At 52.5% G+C, this 17,528-nt stretch overlaps 2 protein-coding genes across 2 annotated transcripts; both read left to right on the plus strand.

Moving 5' to 3' along the window:
* The first annotated feature begins 1,307 nt into the window (after positions 1–1,307).
* Positions 1,308–8,842, plus strand: LOC139681458 (argininosuccinate lyase). Its single transcript, XM_071574856.1, has 17 exons — positions 1,308–1,351; positions 1,485–1,547; positions 2,943–3,137; positions 3,755–3,838; positions 4,144–4,200; positions 4,457–4,554; positions 4,708–4,785; positions 5,204–5,281; positions 5,421–5,473; positions 5,838–5,900; positions 6,087–6,201; positions 6,851–6,935; positions 7,016–7,075; positions 7,344–7,427; positions 7,621–7,701; positions 8,043–8,149; positions 8,609–8,842. Exons 2-17 carry the CDS (start codon positions 1,536–1,538, stop codon positions 8,757–8,759), a joined length of 1,401 nt encoding a protein of 466 aa, XP_071430957.1. The 5' UTR covers positions 1,308–1,351; positions 1,485–1,535; the 3' UTR covers positions 8,760–8,842.
* A 751-nt stretch (positions 8,843–9,593) lies between these two features.
* On the plus strand, positions 9,594–17,498 carry LOC139681425 (argininosuccinate lyase). Its single transcript, XM_071574786.1, has 16 exons — positions 9,594–9,855; positions 11,803–11,997; positions 12,109–12,192; positions 12,505–12,561; positions 13,123–13,220; positions 13,374–13,451; positions 13,755–13,832; positions 14,241–14,293; positions 14,724–14,786; positions 14,973–15,087; positions 15,712–15,796; positions 15,962–16,021; positions 16,176–16,259; positions 16,519–16,599; positions 16,697–16,803; positions 17,265–17,498. Exons 1-16 carry the CDS (start codon positions 9,844–9,846, stop codon positions 17,413–17,415), a joined length of 1,401 nt encoding a protein of 466 aa, XP_071430887.1. The 5' UTR covers positions 9,594–9,843; the 3' UTR covers positions 17,416–17,498.
* The last annotated feature ends 30 nt before the right edge of the window (positions 17,499–17,528 follow it).

A 17,528-nucleotide genomic window follows, 5' to 3' on the forward strand; every position in this document is an offset into this window, starting at 1 on the left:
TATAAACTGGGACAGGAGTTGGGCAGAGTAGTCCAGGCCAAGTAATCCTGTGAAGTTTGCTGAACACAGAGTGCCACTGCTGCCAGATCCCATGTGGAGACACATCCCTGCCTCATGGAATATCAGACACAGGTGAATAAGCTCTCACTGGTTACAAATTCACTGCTTGCTGTTCTCCCAACACATCAGCAATCTCTTGTCAAAGCCCAGAGTAAGGAAAAGGACACTTTTAAAGGGTGAAGAAGGCAAGAAAAGTGGTAAAAATTAGAGATTTTACAGTAGGAAGGAATGACTGCAAAAGGATCTCACACTTTTTCCCAGTGTCAGAGTCCTTGTGGAAAATGGAAAAGGAGATAAGTTGTAGAACTGAGAGGACAGCAGAAAAAGAACAAGAGGGTCAATTAAAGAGAAGAAAGCAACACACCAAAATGTGAACTAAAAAGTTGGAATATGTTTCCTGAGCTCTGTGAAAGATTTGGTCAATGTAGATGGAAAATTATTAGACAAAGCAGCAAATACTCAACTTTCTGTGAAGTGGCTGCAGAAAATTCTCTGTTTGAAGACTTAATGGGAAAGTAGAGCTGAGCTGAAGTTTTTCTGTTCCCAAAGCTTTCTTGTGCTTTAAATCGGTCCTTTGCTTCCAAGATATTTAGGGTGTGATGAGTGTAAGGTCAGGGCTATTGCCAAAAGCACAGCCTCACACCCCAAAGCCACAGCTCACAGGAGCCTCCTGGCAAGTGACCCCACGCAGGGGGGGACAGCAGGGAAGTCCCAAAGCTGGGGCTGCAGCATCTGTACGAGTGGGGAGGGAAGGCTCATCCACGCAGAAATGGGGAAGAGCAACTGGCTCCCGTCTGTTTTATTCTGGTGTGTTATTCTGGCAATGGGGACAGAGCACCTTAATATCGATTACATTCATATCAAAGACTACTCATTAAGGGGTGTGACACAGAGAGATGTGACTCCTTCAGCACAGGGATATTCCCAGGAAAGGAACTGCCCTGTCCAGACACGAGACACTCAAGCACTGCAGGAGCAGCGCCTGAAGCCACGCCAGGAACTTCGACGAGAAGAAACACGGGAGCATCATTCCCAACCCTCCTCCTTGCGGCGAAACTCCCTCCAAAGAAACTTCTCTGCCCGGCCAAGCGCTCGGCGAGCCGGGCCGGAGGGAAGGCAGCAGGGTGGGAAGGGAACAGGGGGCTGCGGGGGGGACCGAGCGGGGCCGGCCCCGGGGACACCCCGCCCCGGCGGGGCGGGACGAGCCGCCAGCCCCGCACCGAGGCGTGTAAAAGCCGAGCGGCGGGACCGGGGAGCAGCGAGCGAGCGGCCGGGGCTGCGGGACCAGCAGGTGAGCGGGGCACGGAGGGCACCGGCACCGGCACCGGCACCGGGACCGGCCCCGGCACCCGGCGGGGAGAGGGGCACGGAGCGGGGCAGGGCTGAGCTGAGCCGAGCCTCATCTCACCCGCGCTGTCCCGCAGGTTGTACCAGTTGTCGGAATCGCTGCACAAACGATCAAAACGTCGTCCGAAATGGCAGCCGAGGTGAGGGGGGACTTTGCTTTCTCGTCGGGGTGGTCTCGGGGTGCTCTGGCCATCTCCAGAGCTTGGTGTCTTTCTCTGCTTCGTTTGCAAAAGGGTCCCCTGGAGTGTGGTGGAATCAGCATCCCTGGATGGGTTCCAAAAACGTGTAGATGTGGTCCTCGGGGACATGGGTTAGTGGTGGTCCCGGCAGTTCTGGGTTAGTGGTTGGACTCGATGGTCTTGGAGATCTTTTACCACCTTAAAGATTCTATGATTCGTTTTCTCGGGTTTTAAATGGAGAAGGGGATAGCAAATATCTTTGCTGCAATAGTCCAGCGCCCCAGCTCTGCCCCTGGTGATGACCCACAGCAGCGAAGGCGTCCCTGGGCACCTCTTCCCCATCCCAGCTCTTATTTCCCAGCCCCACCTTCACTCCCGGTCTCCTCCGCCACCACCCCCGGGCACGGCATTCCCAGTGAGAAGCTGCAAAACTTTGGCTTTTTCAGCTCCCATTTCCCCTCCGCAGCTTCTGCTGACACTCCTGCCTCAAACCCAGAGCTCCAGCACCCCGATCCTGCCCCCTGGCTCCGCAGGCTCCAGCCTGCCCTTCCCTCCGGCAGGAATTCGGGAAGGGCAGCTCCGGTGCCCGGTGCCGCCCGCTGTCCATGGTAGCTCTGCCGCCTGCCCGGTCCGCGCACCTGCCGAGCCCTCCCGGGGAGATTTGGGGATTTCTCTTCCTTTTTTTTGTTAGTTTACGCTGACATTTGTAACGCTGGAAGGCACCCAGACCTCTCTTTCTGCAATCTGCACCTTGGCCAATTTTATCCTAATTTTACACCAAAGCTTGCAAGAAAGTCGAGGGTTCTGGGGATGTTTCAAATGGTAACTTCAACCACTTGATAGTAACAGGAGTGTTTTACAGGATGAGGCTTGTACTGGCCCACAGCTCTTTGTCAACTGAATGTTTTCTGATATTTTCCCTAAAAGAGTGGGATTTTTTTAATATTTCACATAATAGGTACCAGCTTTCAGTATATCTCCCTTACTTTTTTCCCTTGTCAGGAGACTATCAAAGGGTCAGCAGCTGCTTTAAAAGTGGTCTTGCACCACTGATACTTGTTTTCACAGACAGGACATACTGAGTCCTGCAGGAGTAAAGTGTCTTGGAGGATTCCTGAGCCAGACCTGTAACCTTAAGGGCTAAATTCTAGTAATGGTGTCATGCTCTTCACCTGTACAACTGGCATTAAACTCCAGGGGTTTTTTGTTCAATGGTACACAATGGAAAAAAGCCAAACCCATTCCTGAGATTGTCCTCAGTTTTAGTGTGATAAGAAGTGGGATGGACAGCAACTGATTTCTAGATGATATATCCATAAGTCTTTTGAACACACCTCTCAACTTTATCATTTACAGGGAGATAAAATGATGGCAGGAAGGTTTGTTGGAAGCACAGATCCAATCATGGAGATGCTCAGTGCTTCCATTACTGTGGATCAGAGACTGTCTGAGGTTGATATCCAGGGAAGCATGGCTTATGCCAAAGCCTTGGAGAAGGCTGGAATCCTATCTAAAACTGAGCTGGAGAAGATCCTGAGTGGCCTGGAAAAGGTATTTCTTTCCTTCACAAACTGTCATGTGTGCTGGAATGAATGGCTCCTGACCTGAGAGCATCTGAGTTACTGTTTTAAAAAGCATCTCTAAATGTCCTTGTGTCCCATCCTCTTCAGACTGAGCATTCACTAGGAATCATTTCAGTATGAAGTAAGAACATTCCTGCTGCCACATGGGATCTCTCTGGTAGGAGGCAATGCATACATAGCATGTGTAGGGGGGCAGAGGAGTCAGCAGTGAAGTGTTATTTTAAATTATCTATTGTTGTTGCTCACCCACCATGGACAACGGTGAGTCTGTACAATGTTTTATAGGAAACCCTTTGTGGACAATGCTAAAGCAATCACTGACATTTTAGCTCACTTTTTCCTTGCAATACTTAAATCCTAATATAGCCATAACTCTGCAGGATTTTCATGGGTAGAGAGATGAATCCCAGTAGTACAGAACATCAGGATACAGCAGCCAGCCAGCCTTGGCCTGAATGCCAGAGCTCACATGAGACTTAACACTCTGGGGTGAAGTTTCCATGGGGATGGCAGAAGTTGGTGTTTGCTGGGGACCCTTACAGGGTGATTGCTGTGCCTGACTGGTGTTTCTGCTGCTGTTTGTAGATCTCTGAGGAATGGTCCAAGGGAGTCTTTGGTGTGATCCAGACTGATGAGGATATCCACACTGCCAACGAGCGCAGACTGAAGGTTTGGGTTCCCTGTCCTCTTGGTCCTGTTCCTCTGCAGCTGGATCTGCCTGATGTTAAGGGCATGTGCCTTTATACCTTGTGGCACTGGAACCCCAGGGGCACAATCAGGTGTACAAACTCCCTTCTGTGGAAGTGGCACTGTATAAACACAGAACCCAAACCTGCCCTTCCCCAGAACACAACCTGTGGCTACTGACAAGATCCTAGAGCTGAGTCCCCTCCAGACAGGGAGGAGATCTGCTCATGCAGAGTTGCCTGCTTAGAATACAGAGATATTGATAGAAATCCTCCCCTTGTCCTCAGGAGCTGATTGGAGATGTAGCTGGAAAGCTGCACACTGGAAGAAGCAGAAATGATCAGGTATGGTCAGAACCATTTTTTCTCCTTCTGTATTCCTCCTCATTCTCAGTTCATGAGACCTCAGACCAGCATGGCCTTTGGAACTCTCCTGGAGAGCAAGAAACAGTGACATCACCACATAAATATGACCAAATGATGAGAAGAAGAGGCACCTTCCCATCATGCAGGACAAGGAGGGGCTCACTTTGCAGTAAAAGTGTCCAGTCACCACATATGTCACATTCTGTGTTGTCTGACTGTGGCCAATCTCTCACAGGTTGTGACTGACTTGAAGCTGTTCATGAAGAATTCCCTCTCCATCATCTCCACACACCTCCTGCAGCTCATTAAGACCCTGGTGGAACGTGCTGCCATGTAAGTCCTTCTCCAAATCCGTGGCCTTGGCCTTGCTGAGGCAGATTTGTAGGCTTGGACTGAGTGGGGCAGCAGCAGGAGGGAGGGAGAGAGCTGCCCCTGCCCTCCACCCTGCCAGCTGCTGTTCACCTCTTTGTCTCCTCTGCCATGCAGAGAAATCGATGTCATCCTGCCTGGCTACACCCACCTGCAGAAAGCTCAGCCCATCCGGTGGAGCCAGTTCCTGCTCAGGTGAGCACCTTTCACCCCTGGCTGGATCAGCCTTCTCCACCCTCGAGGCCCTGCTCCAGTGGGGCCCAGGAGTGCATCCATTCCCCTCTGAGGGGGCAGCCAGGGCTGGTGACAAACCCTGCAAACTGGAATAGGACCTCCCCACGTTCCTGTGTGGCTCTGACCATGCAGGAAGCCAAGGATGGAATGGGCAGTGTTGGCCAACTCCCTGCTCTCTGTACTTTGGCCACAGTTACACCTTAACTAATGTGGTAACATGGAGAATCTTGGGTGCCAGTGAAGACCTTGGTGTGCAGGCTCCATTCCATCCTCTTGTTTGAGGGGGGATCCCACACTCCAGGCATGACAGAATAGTGATTGGAAAGGAAAAAGGCATTCTCTTGACTTGATGAGCTTTCTCTGCCCTGCCTTTCCCCAGCCATGCTGTTGCTCTGACCCGGGATTCTGAGCGCCTGGGAGAGATAAAAAAGAGGATCAATGTCTTGCCTTTGGGAAGGTAAGATTTACTGTTTGTGTCATCATTGGGCCTTGCTTTGCTCTGCAAAGTCTTCAGAGGTGCCTTCCCTGCTTCTTACAGTTTTGGTTGGGATATGCCAAGTATCTTGCCTGACTTCTGTTTCTTTCTCCCCTGGTAGTGGTGCTCTGGCTGGCAACCCACTGGAGATTGATAGAGAGCTCCTGCGAGGTGGTAAATGTCTCCCTGTGACTGAGTGGCACAGGACTGCCTGTAACACTGAGGAGGGAGGGAAACATTGCTGAGGGCTCCCAGTGGCACTGTAGTGACCTGCCCTGGTGCCAAAACCTTCCTTTCTTCAGGCTTTTTGCTGCAATGAGGCAGGCAATGCCTGTGAGGTGGGAGGAGGCAGAGCCGCCCCTGTGCACAGTGGCTGTCTGGGCTCACGGCGAAGACCCCACTTGGTGCAACACTAGAGCATGTTTGTGTTCCTGGGACCACTCCAGGGCTCTCATCCACCTGCACATGGGGCAGCCTGGTGCATTCCACCACCTGTCATGCCAAGCCTGACCTCCTGTGTCCATGCCCTTCTTTACAGAGCTGGACTTTGCTTCCATCAGCCTGAACAGCATGGATGCCGTCAGTGAGAGAGACTTTGTGGGTAAGCACAGCTCGGTGGCTTCTCCCCAGCACTGTGAGAAGCAGGGTCTGAGAGCTTCCCAATTAATGTCCCTTCATAAGGGGACTGGAATCCCTCACAAGGGAGTAAATCTCCAGTCAGGCTCCCCTGGGTTGTTGAAGCAAAGAAGCAGCTTTTTCACCTGCTGATTTCCTGCCTTGTCTGCAGTGGAATTCCTCTCTGTTGCCACCCTGCTGATGATCCACCTTAGCAAGATGGCTGAGGATCTCATCATCTACAGCACCAGCGAGTTTGGCTTCCTGACCCTCTCTGATACTTACTGGTAAGTTTCTGGTCTCTGAGGTGCAATTGTCCTTGGCTGTCCCCTCCTGAGGGAGTGAGGCAGTGGTTGGTTGGGGTCTGTGTGTGCAAAGGCTGAGACAGCATTAAAAGGCTGGCCCAAAGGCAGCCTCAGGGTGAACATTCCTCAGTGATGGTCACTCTGGTTTTGGTAACTCATCCCAGACTGTGTTCAGCGCAGCAACTGGTGCCCAGCAACTGCTGGCAGAGAGAACTTCCTCCTCAGCTGGGAATGCTGCCAAAGCCCTTCCTTGACTAGCCGGGTTTGCAACCCCAACAGACTCCTTGTCTCTCAGGGTGGCACCACCACAGCCCTCCCTCCCCGAGATCACTTAGTCTGGCCTGCTGAAACCACCTCTGCAGGGGTGTGGAGGAGGAGCCTCCTTTTTGCTTCCTCTGTGAGAAGTGGGACTGTGTGGCAGCTCCAAAACCAAAGGCTTTGCTGTGGGAAACAGGAGAAACTTGGCACACTCAGTTCACTGCTTTCCTGCACCACAAAGAGGTGTACAAGGAAAGGGACCCTACATGCCTTTTGGAGGGCTGGGTCAGTAGGGATACATGAGCTGTCTCAGGCAGTGTCTGTATGGAGGGGGAGCTGGCTCACCTTTGCACTCCAAACACTTTCCCTGCAGCTCTGGCAGCAGTGTGATGCCTCAGAAGAAGAATCCTGACAGCCTGGAGCTGATCCGCAGCAAAGCTGGACGAGTGTTTGGACGGGTGAGCTGATAAAGGAGGAAGGGGAAGGAGAAACTGTGCTTTGCTCAGTAACTCACTGCCCCACCTGTTTCTCTCTGCAGTTGGCTGCCATTCTCATGGTGCTCAAAGGACTCCCAAGCACCTACAACAAGGACCTGCAGGTAAAGCACCTGTTACTTTTCACACCATCTCTCTGAGCAGACACAGTCACCTACTACCCTTGAGCTGTCCTGCCCCTCCGTTTCCCTGCACTGCCCCTGCCTGTGTGAGGGTGCTGGGAAGGGGTTGAGGCCCTGCAATGCTGCAGGTGACACCCTGGCCATGGCAGGAGACTCTGGGATGACACACCTGCTCTCCTGGTTGGGCTGCTCAGCCTCTGGAGCTCCATCAGGTTGACTCACAGCCATTTCCATCCCTGTTCTAACACAGGAGGACAAGGAGGCCGTCTTTGATGTTGTAGACACCCTCAGTGCTGTGCTCCAAGTTGCCACAGGGGTGATTTCCACCCTCCAGGTAAGCTCAGTCTCTACCACTGAACATGGTCGTGGTACACATCCTGTCAGTAACTCAAGGAGCAGAGCTCCACACTGGTTCTAAATGAAGGCTCTTCATTGCCTTGCCCATATTGCTCACTGTGTCCTCACTCTCAGCTGATGTGTCCCCAAAGAGGAGCCTGTGATATCTCCCTCTCACCCCTCTTCTGCAGATCAACAAAGAGAACATGGAGAAGGCACTGAGCCCCGAGATCCTGTCATCTGACCTGGCTCTCTACTTGGTTCATAAAGGAGTAAGTATCAGAGGGAGACTTGGAGCTGTGATTTCTCTGGATGCAGATTGCTGTTTATTTTGTGTATCCAGGTGATGATCAGTCTGGGTCAACAAACTCAAAACCTGTAAACACATTCTTTACATGTATCCCAAGCAGTGGAACTGCTGCTGGGGGGGACTTGATAACAATTTAGAGGTGGAGTGTTACTAAAACCTCCTCTCTTCCACCCCAGAAAACCTGGCATTCAGATTGGCCTGAGGATAAACAGGCCGATCAAAAAAGGCAACACATCCATTTTTTTCATTAAAAAACACTCCAGCTGACTGGTCACTGAATGCAACCTGTGCTTCTCACTGCAGATGCCATTCAGACAAGCCCACATTGCTGCTGGCAAGGCCGTCCACCTCGCCGAGACCAAAGGCACCACCATCAATAATCTCAGCCTGGAGGACCTGAAGAGCATCAGGTTTGTGCTGCTGTTACCCCACCTTGACTTCCTCCACAGGCAGGGATCAGCCTGCCTGGGAATAAGCCTTTCCCCAAAGTGCCTGGGCCAGGCAGAACCCCAAAATCCTCCTGGACTGAATATCAAGGCTGTCCCTGCTGGGCCTGAAAACATGAAAGGGGAACAAAATCACTTCCATCCCAGTGCAGCAGAGCATGGGCAGCATGGGGAAAAACTCATGCCCTGACCTGGAGGCACCAGTCCACTCAGGAATTTGGCTCTGAAATTCCTCAGTCTCCCCTTGGAGCTGACTCTTTGCTCTGTCACCAGCAGCTGCTCTCAGGCCATGCAGAAACGAGGCTGCAGGAGGCCTTTCCCCTTGGAGAAAAGCTCCCTGCTCACTCCCTCACTGCCTCTGCAGACACTGAGCATGGGAAGCAGCTCCCAGAGCCCCGTGCTCACCCCTGCCCTTTCCCCCAGCCCCCTGTTTGGCAGTGATGTGTCCCAGGTGTTCAACGTGGTCAGCAGCGTGGAGCAGTACACGGCCATGGGCGGCACCGCCAAGAGCAGCGTGTCCGCCCAGATCGAGCAGCTCCGGGAGCTGCTCAAGAGGCTGAAGGAACAGGCTTAGAGTGTGGGGAGAGATCCCGTGGATGCAGCGTTGTGCCTGTGCCACTACTGTGGAGTTAATAAACACTGGGGTGTCTGTAGTTCACTGAAACTCCCGTCTTGTGTCTTCCTTCTTCGTGGCAGGGTTGGGCTGGGGTTCCTCAGCCCTGCTGAGGGTTGGGAGGTGGTCAGTGGTTTGAAAGAATGTGGGGTCTTATCCCCTTGCACTTGAAATGTGTCTCTTGAAGGGGAAGTTGGCAGAATTGAAAAATGGAATTGGTTGTCCCTTTTCACCCAGCAAAATTTCTTTTCTGCCACATCATTGTAAAGTTGGTGCCTTGCTCAGCACCTTCTCCCTGTGCTGTTGACTCAGGCTCTGTAACACACACAGGTGGTGGCAGGAACATCAGAGTCGCCTCACCAAGTTCAGGGCAAGGGCTGCAGCACAGACAGAGCAAACTGCCATGAGCTAAATCTCCTGTCATTAGCAAAGTACCCCAGGAGAATCAGTTCCTTCATTCTACTTTTGACCATTTGTGCTTTAAACACGTGGTGAAAGGATCAGGAACAGCAAAGTTCCCATTTTTCAGCACCTCCTACCTCTGTCACTCTCTCCTTTTTCTGGCCGTAAACCAGATCCATTCTCCTGGTATTTGAAGACAGGAGCGGGGCCGAACAGGGACATCGAGGGGAGCGGGGACAGGATGGGGATCAGCCTGGGGTCACCGAGGGGAGCTGGGACAGCAGCGAGGCCGCACAGGCACACCGAGGGGAGCAGGGACAGGAGCGGGGCACGACACGGACACCGAGGGGAGCGGGGACAGCAGCGGGGAAGGGAGCAGGGACCGGAGCGGGGCCGGCCCCGGACACTCCGCCCCGACAGGGCGGGACGAGCCTCTGGCCCCGCACCGAGGGCTGTGAGCGCGGGGCGCGGCCAGAGCGGGGCCGGGGGGCGGCAGGAACCGCGGCGGGGACCGGGACAGCGACAGGGATCGGGACAGCGACAGGGATCGCGACAGGGACGGCGATCAGAGCCTGAGCGCACCGCACCATCCCGCGGGTCGCAGCAGCTGCGGCGTCGCCGAGCGAACCAAACACCGTCCGAAATGGCAGCAGAGGTGAGGGTGAGCTTTGCTTCTCCGGGGCTGTCTCGGGGGTTCTCGGCTGAGTTAAACTGTAAGTCCCGGAGCCTCCAGGGTCTTCTCTGTCCCTGGGGAAAGCCAAGGAGCGGTGCGGTTCGTGCCTGACCGCCGGTGTTCAGGCGGCAGGCACTTCCCAGCAGCTTGGGTAAACACCTCGCTGGACAAAAGCTGCACTTTCAGTTCCCTTTCCTGCTGAGACGTGACCAGGCATCTTGGCGAGTCACACTTTCTGCTTCCAAATGGCCTCCTCTGCCCCGGGTTGCAGGCGGTGCCCATCAGCTGTACAGCCACTGCTCCAACCAGAGGCTTGGAGCTGCCCCAAATTAATCTTTTAGCTTCTCATTTCCTGATTGCAGAGGTATATGTTGCAGTGTTTCTGCTCATCCACTCCTTACTTTGATAGAAATTCATCATACTGAGGTTATAACTGAATATTCCTGCTCCCCTGCCAAGTGTTTAGCCTCTGGAATGGCCTTTAGTTTAGCATTCCCTGTGCCGTGCTCCTGAGGGCACCAAATGAGTGCTGAGGATCTCTAACATTTCTTTTTCAACTCTTGAGTCCCTGCTCAGCTTTCCCTCAGTTTTCTGACCAAGCTGCCTTACAGATGCCCCAAAGCACATGCCCAGACTCCTCCTTGCAGGCTCTGTCCTCTCAGGCACGTTGTTGCAGCAGGGATTGGCACAGACATGGAGACAGTCACTAGGGAAGAAATTCTGAGGTTCCTCCACAGTGCTTTGTGTGACTGTAAAGCCCTGGCACAGAACAGTCTGCAACTGCCCTGCCAGCTGTCCATGGTAGTTACAGTGGACAGCAGGGAAAGAGACTTCATAGAGGTGTTTGCAAAAAGAAAATAGATGAGTAATTATTACCCACTCTGCAATGCAATTGTATTTAGTCCCTTCCTTCAAATGTCTTCCAGTTGGGTTGTTGGTTTTTTTGTGCCTGATAGGAATGGAAAGTTGCTCTTGAGGTCTTTGATAAGTTGTAAGGTCTCTGCCCATGTAAAATTCTTACCCACTTCAGTGCAAGTCTGGCAGAGTTTGAGCTTTAGGGTTGTCTCACCTGAGCAAGCAAAAGGTTCTGAGCCAGACACACACGTGGGCTCAGCCAGCAAGTCCATCCAGGTGCTGAGTCACTGGTGGCAGGAGCTTAAACACACCCTGGGATGCACAGCTGGAACTGCACCTGCCTTTGGGCACCCACTGAAGGGGTGACACATTCAGGTGTGTGACATCACTACATGAATCCTGGTTTGGGGGGGAAAAAGCCCTTTTATTTCTATGTGGTTTAACACCCTTTGGTTGATTTATTTTTGTGAGCATTCCTGAACCCAGACCTCCCTCTGGGCCATGTGCATCTTAACCACTTTTATGCTGATTTGACACCAAAGCTTGCAAGAACATCATGAAATCTAGAGATGCTTCAAATGGTAACTTTAAACACTTCCTAATGTGGCTTATGCTGGCCCACAGCTCTTTGTCAATCAAAGAACAATCTGTTAATTGCACAGCACAGAAAGGACTGAGAGGATACTGACTTTAATTCTTACTGACTGCTTTACTTTCCCTCCCCTTTAAAGGGCTGTCAAAGGGTTGTTGATGTGCTGCTGCCTCAAAAGAGAAATCCCTGCTGGTTTGCACCAGGTGCCCTGATATTAATTTCCAGGACTCCCTGCAGAGGTGAAATATCTTGAGGGTTCCTGAGCTCAGGGGAAATAATACTGACAATGATGTTTCTCCAATGTCTTCAACTACTTCCAAAGGTTCTGAAGTCCAGGGGCCTTTCTGGTCAGTGCTGCACACTGAAAGGATGTAGCTGAGCATGTTCTCTATACTGGATAAATGGATCACTAGATTTTATATACCCTATAGGTCCTTACCTGAAGTTATTAGGCCTCTTTAATTTGCTTTTTTCTCTCTCAGGGGGATAAACTTTGGGGAGGAAGATTCAGTGGAAGCACAGATCCAGTCATGGAGATGCTCAATGCTTCCATTTCCTATGATCAGAGACTGTCTGAGGTTGATATCCAGGGAAGCATGGCTTATGCCAAAGCCTTGGAGAAGGCTGGAATCCTGTCTAAAACTGAGCTGGAGAAGATCCTGGGTGGCCTGGAAAAGGTATTTCTTTCCTTCACAAACTGTCATGTGTGCTGGAATGAATGGCTCCTGACCTGAGAGCAGTCTCCCTGAGCTTAATAACCATTGTGGTGTTTCTGCTGCTGTTTGTAGGTCTCTGAGGAATGGTCCAAGGGAGCCTTTGTGTTGAAACAAACTGATGAGGATATCCACACTGCCAACGAACGCAGACTGAAGGTTTGGGTTCCCTGTCCTCTTGGTCCTGTTCCTCTGTGCCCAGATCTGCCTGGTGTTAAGGGCTTGTGCCTCTGTCTCTCTGTGAAATTCCTCTGGACCTCAAGGGCACAATCCAGTGTCTCAAAGCTGCCTCTTGTGGAAGTGGCACTGTATAAACACAGAACCCAAACCTGCCCTTCCCCAGAACACAACCTGTGGCTACTGACAGGATCCTAGAGCTGAGTCCCCTCCAGACAGGGAGGAGATCTGCTCATGCAGAGTTGCCTGCTTAGAATACAGAGATATTGATAGAAATCCTCCCCTTGTCCTCAGGAGCTGATTGGAGACGTAGCTGGAAAGCTGCACACTGGAAGAAGCAGGAATGATCAGGTATGGCCAGAACCATTTCTTCTCCTTCTGTATTCCTCCCCCACTTCTGTTCCTTAATTGAAATTTTATGCCATCTTTCACATGCCCTGACACTCTCCAGCGTGTACTTGGGCTTTAAACTAGTTATGCTGCAATGACTCATCCACACAGGGGAATGGGATCTCCAAGATTGCTTCCTGGTGGTAAAAGGCCACAAACTTCCACTGACATTGCTTTGAAAGCCTCCAGAAACCCTGACTCTGCTGCCTGGGTGCCACACATCTTTCAGGATCAGTCCTTCTACTGTTGACTGACTTGTGTTGGTTGGGGATTCTCTGATCCAAACTTGACAATACCTGGGAAGTCCACTGGGAGGAACAGGCTTTGGTTCTGTTTGTGGAAAGCAACACACAGCAGCTTTCACAAATCAGTGGCCAGGGACAGATCAGGTAAGAGGAAGATGCACCTTCCCATGGCATAGAATAAGGAGGGGATAATGATGCCAAGGCTTTCTGCTGAGCAATATTTGGTCACCAGGTGTGTCACAATGGCCACAGTCAGACCAAGCACAATCTCTCACAGGTTGTGACTGACTTGAAGCTGTTCATGAAGAATTCCCTCTCCATCATCTCCACACACCTCCTGCAGCTCATTAAGACCCTGGTGGAACGCGCTGCCATGTAAGTCCTTCTCCAAATCCGTGGCCTTGGCCTTGCTGAGGCAGATTTGTAGGCTTGAACTGAGTGGGGCAGCAGCAGGAGGGAGGGAGAGAGCTGCCCCTGCCCTCCACCCTGCCAGCTGCTGTTCACCTCTTTGTCTCCTCTGCCATGCAGAGAAATCGATGTCATCCTGCCTGGCTACACCCACCTGCAGAAAGCTCAGCCCATCCGATGGAGCCAGTTCCTGCTCAGGTGAGCACCTTTCACCCCTGGCTGGATCAGCCTTCTCCACCCTCGAGGCCCTGCTCCAGTGGGGGCCAGGAGTGCATCCATCCCCCTCTGAGGGGCAGCCAGGGCTGGTGACAAACCAGAGGGCACCCTGCAAACTGGAGCAGGACCTCCCCATGTTCCTGTGTGGCTCTGAGGATCCAGGAACCCGAGCATGGAATGGGCAGTGTTGGCCAACTCCCTGCTCTCCATCCTTTGGCCATTCTTACTTTCTGGGCTGTGAGATTTTCTGGCTTCATGTGTTCCCTCTCTCCTGTCCTCCCCCAGCCATGCTGTTGCTCTGACCCGTGATTCTGAGCGCCTGGGGCAGGTGAAGAGGAGGATCAACGTGTTGCCTTTGGGAAGGTAAAGTTTACATCATGTGTAATCCTCAGCCCTCACTTTGCTCTGGGATGTGGCCAAGAGGCAGATCTGTACGTGCCCTCAGCCACAGGGGTTTCTATTTCATGGACACTGCAGAGCTGTGAGGGGGCAAGTTCAGCTTCTCTCACCAAAGAGAAGACCCTCACCACAGAAATACTGTTCTTATCTCTTCTTGAAATTAAGAAATGCAGGACTTTCATCAAGCAAACCTTCCTCTTTGGAAATAAAATTCTGGTTTACTCCAGAGTTTGATGAGCTTCCTACCAGACCAGAACGAACTGGAGGGGAGGGAAATCTTCAGAGGGGTGTCATCAGTGACTGCTTGAGCTCAGTGTTGGTTGGAATGGACAGGATACCATCCATGACTTCTGCTTCTTTCTCCCCTGGCAGTGGTGCTCTGGCTGGCAACCCCCTGGGAATTGATAGAGAGCTTCTGTGTAGTGGTAAATATCTCCCCGTGACTGAGAGGCACAGGACTACTCATAATATCTGGGAGTTGGGGAAGCATTGAGACATTGTCCTGATGTCATTTTGCATGTGCTGCAGCACCTGAACGTGGGAGTGGAGGGTAATAAACAAATAGGAAAGAGTGAGCTGATACTCAGCAACAGGATGTGGGATCTCCAATGGCTTGGTGAGCCTGGAGGATTTTACTGCAGTGAGACAGGAGGTGGCTCCAAGGTGGGAGCATAAACAGAATGACCTGTGCTGCACCACTGGCTGCCTGGGATAGTAACCAAGATCCCACTAAGGACGTTTGTGTTCCTTGGGACCACTCCAGGGCTCACAGCCACCTGCACATGGGGCAGCCTGGTGCATTCCACCTCCTGTCATGCCAAGCCTGACCTCCTGTGTCCATGCCCTTCTTTACAGAGCTGGACTTTGCTTCCATCAGCCTGAACAGCATGGATGCCGTCAGTGAGAGAGACTTTGTGGGTAAGCACAGCTCGGTGGCTTCTCCCCAGCACTGTGAGAAGCAGGGTCTGAGAGCTTCCCAATTAATGTCCCTTCATAAGGGGACTGGAATCCCTCACAAGGGAGTAAATCTCCAGTCAGGCTCCCCTGGGTTGTTGAAGCAAAGAAGCAGCTTTTTCACCTGCTGATTTCCTGCCTTGTCTGCAGTGGAATTCCTCTCTGTTGCCACCCTGCTGATGATCCACCTTAGCAAGATGGCTGAGGATCTCATCATCTACAGCACCAGCGAGTTTGGCTTCCTGACCCTCTCTGATGCCTATAGGTAAGTTTCTGGTCTCTGAGGTGCAATTGTCCTTGGCTGTCCCCTCCTGAGGGAGTGAGGCAGTGGTTGGTTGGGGTCTGTGTGTGCAAAGGCTGAGACAGCATTAAAAGGCTGGCCCAAAGGCAGCCTCAGGGTGAACATTCCTCAGTGATGGTCACTCTGGTTTTGGTAACTCATCCCAGACTGTGTTCAGCGCAGCAACTGGTGCCCAGCAACTGCTGGCAGAGAGAACTTCCTCCTCAGCTGGGAATGCTGCCAAAGGCCTTTCTTGCCTAGCCGGGTTTGCAACCCCAACAGACTCCTTGTCTCTCAGGGTGGCACCACCACAGCCCTCCCTCCCTGAGATCACTTAGGCTGGCCTGCTGAAACCACCCTGGAGGGGCTGGGGGAGATCCTCCTTTTTGCTTCCTCTGTGACAAGTGGGACTGTGTGGTAGTCCCAGACAAGTTGCAAAAGCAAAGCTAAACTCAATCAGTTCACTGCTTTCCTACTCCACAAAGAGGTGTACAGGGAAGCGTGACCTACATGTTGCTTTTGGAGGGCTGGGTCAGTAATGCTGCATGACCTGTGTCTGTATGGAGTGGGATTTGGCTCACCTTTGCACTCCAAACACCTTCTTTGCAGCACTGGCAGCAGCCTGATGCCTCAGAAGAAGAATCCTGACAGCCTGGAGTTGATCCGCAGCAAAGCTGGACGAGTGTTTGGACGGGTGAGCTGATAAAGGAGGAAGGGGAAAGGGAAACTGCAAATTCCAGGGCTGAAGCATCTTCCTTCTCCCTCTGCATGAAGAGCTGTGCCCAGTGTGGGCTCTGCCCCTGTGCTGGGTGATGTGCTTGTCTCAGTAACTCACTGCCCCACCTGTTTCTCTCTGCAGTTGGCTGCCATTCTCATGGTGCTCAAAGGACTCCCAAGCACCTACAACAAGGACCTGCAGGTAAAGCACCTGTTACTTTTCACACCATCTCTCTGAGCAGACACAACTGTCTTCAGCTCTCTTGAGGAGTCAGCAGAGCTGACTGCTCAGCCTGTTGGGTTTTTGGGCTGCATCAGGTTGACTCACAGCCATTTCCATCCCTGTTCTAACACAGGAGGACAAGGAGGCTGTCTTTGATGTTGTAGACACCCTCAGTGCTGTGCTCCAGGTTGCCACAGGGGTGATTTCCACCCTCCAGGTAAGGCTTCAGCCTCTCACTGTTGAATATGGTTGTGCTGCACCTGCTGTCAGTAACACAGAGTCCCAAGATGAAAACCCTTCATTGTCTCACCCATATTGGTCATTCTGGTCCCCTCTCTCAGCTGCTCAGGGGGTCAGAGCATCCTTTTAGAGCCAGGGCACTTCCAGATGAGTTCCCCTGACCTTAACCACTAAGGAAGAGCACGGCCCCAAGGAGGAGCTGGTGATAACATCTTACCCTGTCCCTCCTTCTGCAGATCAACAAGGAGAACATGGAGAGGGCACTGAGCCCTGAGATGCTGGCCACTGACCTGGCTCTCTACTTGGTCCGTAAAGGAGTGAGTATCAGAGGGAAAGCTGCAGCTGGGCTTTCCGTGGACACAGAGGGCTGTTCAGTGAGCTGAGACCCTCTGCTCTGCCCCCTGCTCACTGCAGATGCCATTCAGACAAGCCCATGTCACCTCTGGCAAGGCCGTGCACCTCGCTGAGACCAAAGGCATCACCATCAATAATCTCAGCCTGGAGGAGCTGAAGAGCATCAGGTTTGTGTCATTTTTTTTCCCATGACTTCCCTCCACAAGCAGGGATCAGCCTCCCTGAGAATGGGCCTCCTCATAGGGCCCTTCCCCAAAGTGCCTGGGCCAGGCAGAACCCCAAAATCCTGGACTGAATATCAAGGCTGTCCCTGCTGGGCCTGAAAACATGAAAGGGGGACAGAATCACTTCCATCCCAGTGCCGCAGAGCATGGGCAGTATGGGAAAAAACTCATGCCCTGACCTGGAGGCACCAGTCCACTCAGGAATTTGGCTCTGAAATTCCTCAGTCTCCCCTTGGAGCTGACTCTGTCACCAGCAGCTGCTCTCAGGCCATGCAGAAACGAGGCTGCAGGAGGCCTTTCCCCTTGGAGAAAAGCTCCCTGCTCACTCCCTCACTGCCTCTGCAGACACTGAGCATGAGAAGCAGCTCCCAGAGCCCCGTGCTCACCCCTGCCCTTTCCCCCAGCCCCCTGTTTGGCAGTGATGTGTCCCAGGTGTTCAACGTGGTCAGCAGCGTGGAGCAGTACACGGCCATGGGCGGCACCGCCAAGAGCAGCGTGTCCGCCCAGATCGAGCAGCTCCGGGAGCTGCTCAAGAGGCTGAAGGAACAGGCTTAGAGTGTGGGGAGAGATCCCGTGGATGCAGCGTTGTGCCTGTGCCACTACTGTGGAGTTAATAAACACTGGGGTGTCTGTAGTTCACTGAAACTCCCGTCTTGTGTCTTCCTTCT

The sequence above is a fragment of the Pithys albifrons genome, chromosome 21 (assembly GCF_047495875.1).
Source record: "Pithys albifrons albifrons isolate INPA30051 chromosome 21, PitAlb_v1, whole genome shotgun sequence".
NCBI lineage: Eukaryota > Metazoa > Chordata > Aves > Passeriformes > Thamnophilidae > Pithys > Pithys albifrons.

Excerpts from the sequence above, each read along its gene's own strand:
- LOC139681425 (XM_071574786.1), top strand. Across the intron at positions 14,787-14,972 it reads CAGTGAGAGAGACTTTGTGG|TGGAATTCCTCTCTGTTGCC; the intron begins GTAAGCACAGCT and ends CCTTGTCTGCAG. Across the intron at positions 15,797-15,961 it reads CTGGACGAGTGTTTGGACGG|TTGGCTGCCATTCTCATGGT; the intron begins GTGAGCTGATAA and ends TTCTCTCTGCAG.
- LOC139681458 (XM_071574856.1), top strand. Across the intron at positions 5,282-5,420 it reads AATGTCTTGCCTTTGGGAAG|TGGTGCTCTGGCTGGCAACC; the intron begins GTAAGATTTACT and ends CTCCCCTGGTAG. Across the intron at positions 7,076-7,343 it reads CCTACAACAAGGACCTGCAG|GAGGACAAGGAGGCCGTCTT; the intron begins GTAAAGCACCTG and ends GTTCTAACACAG.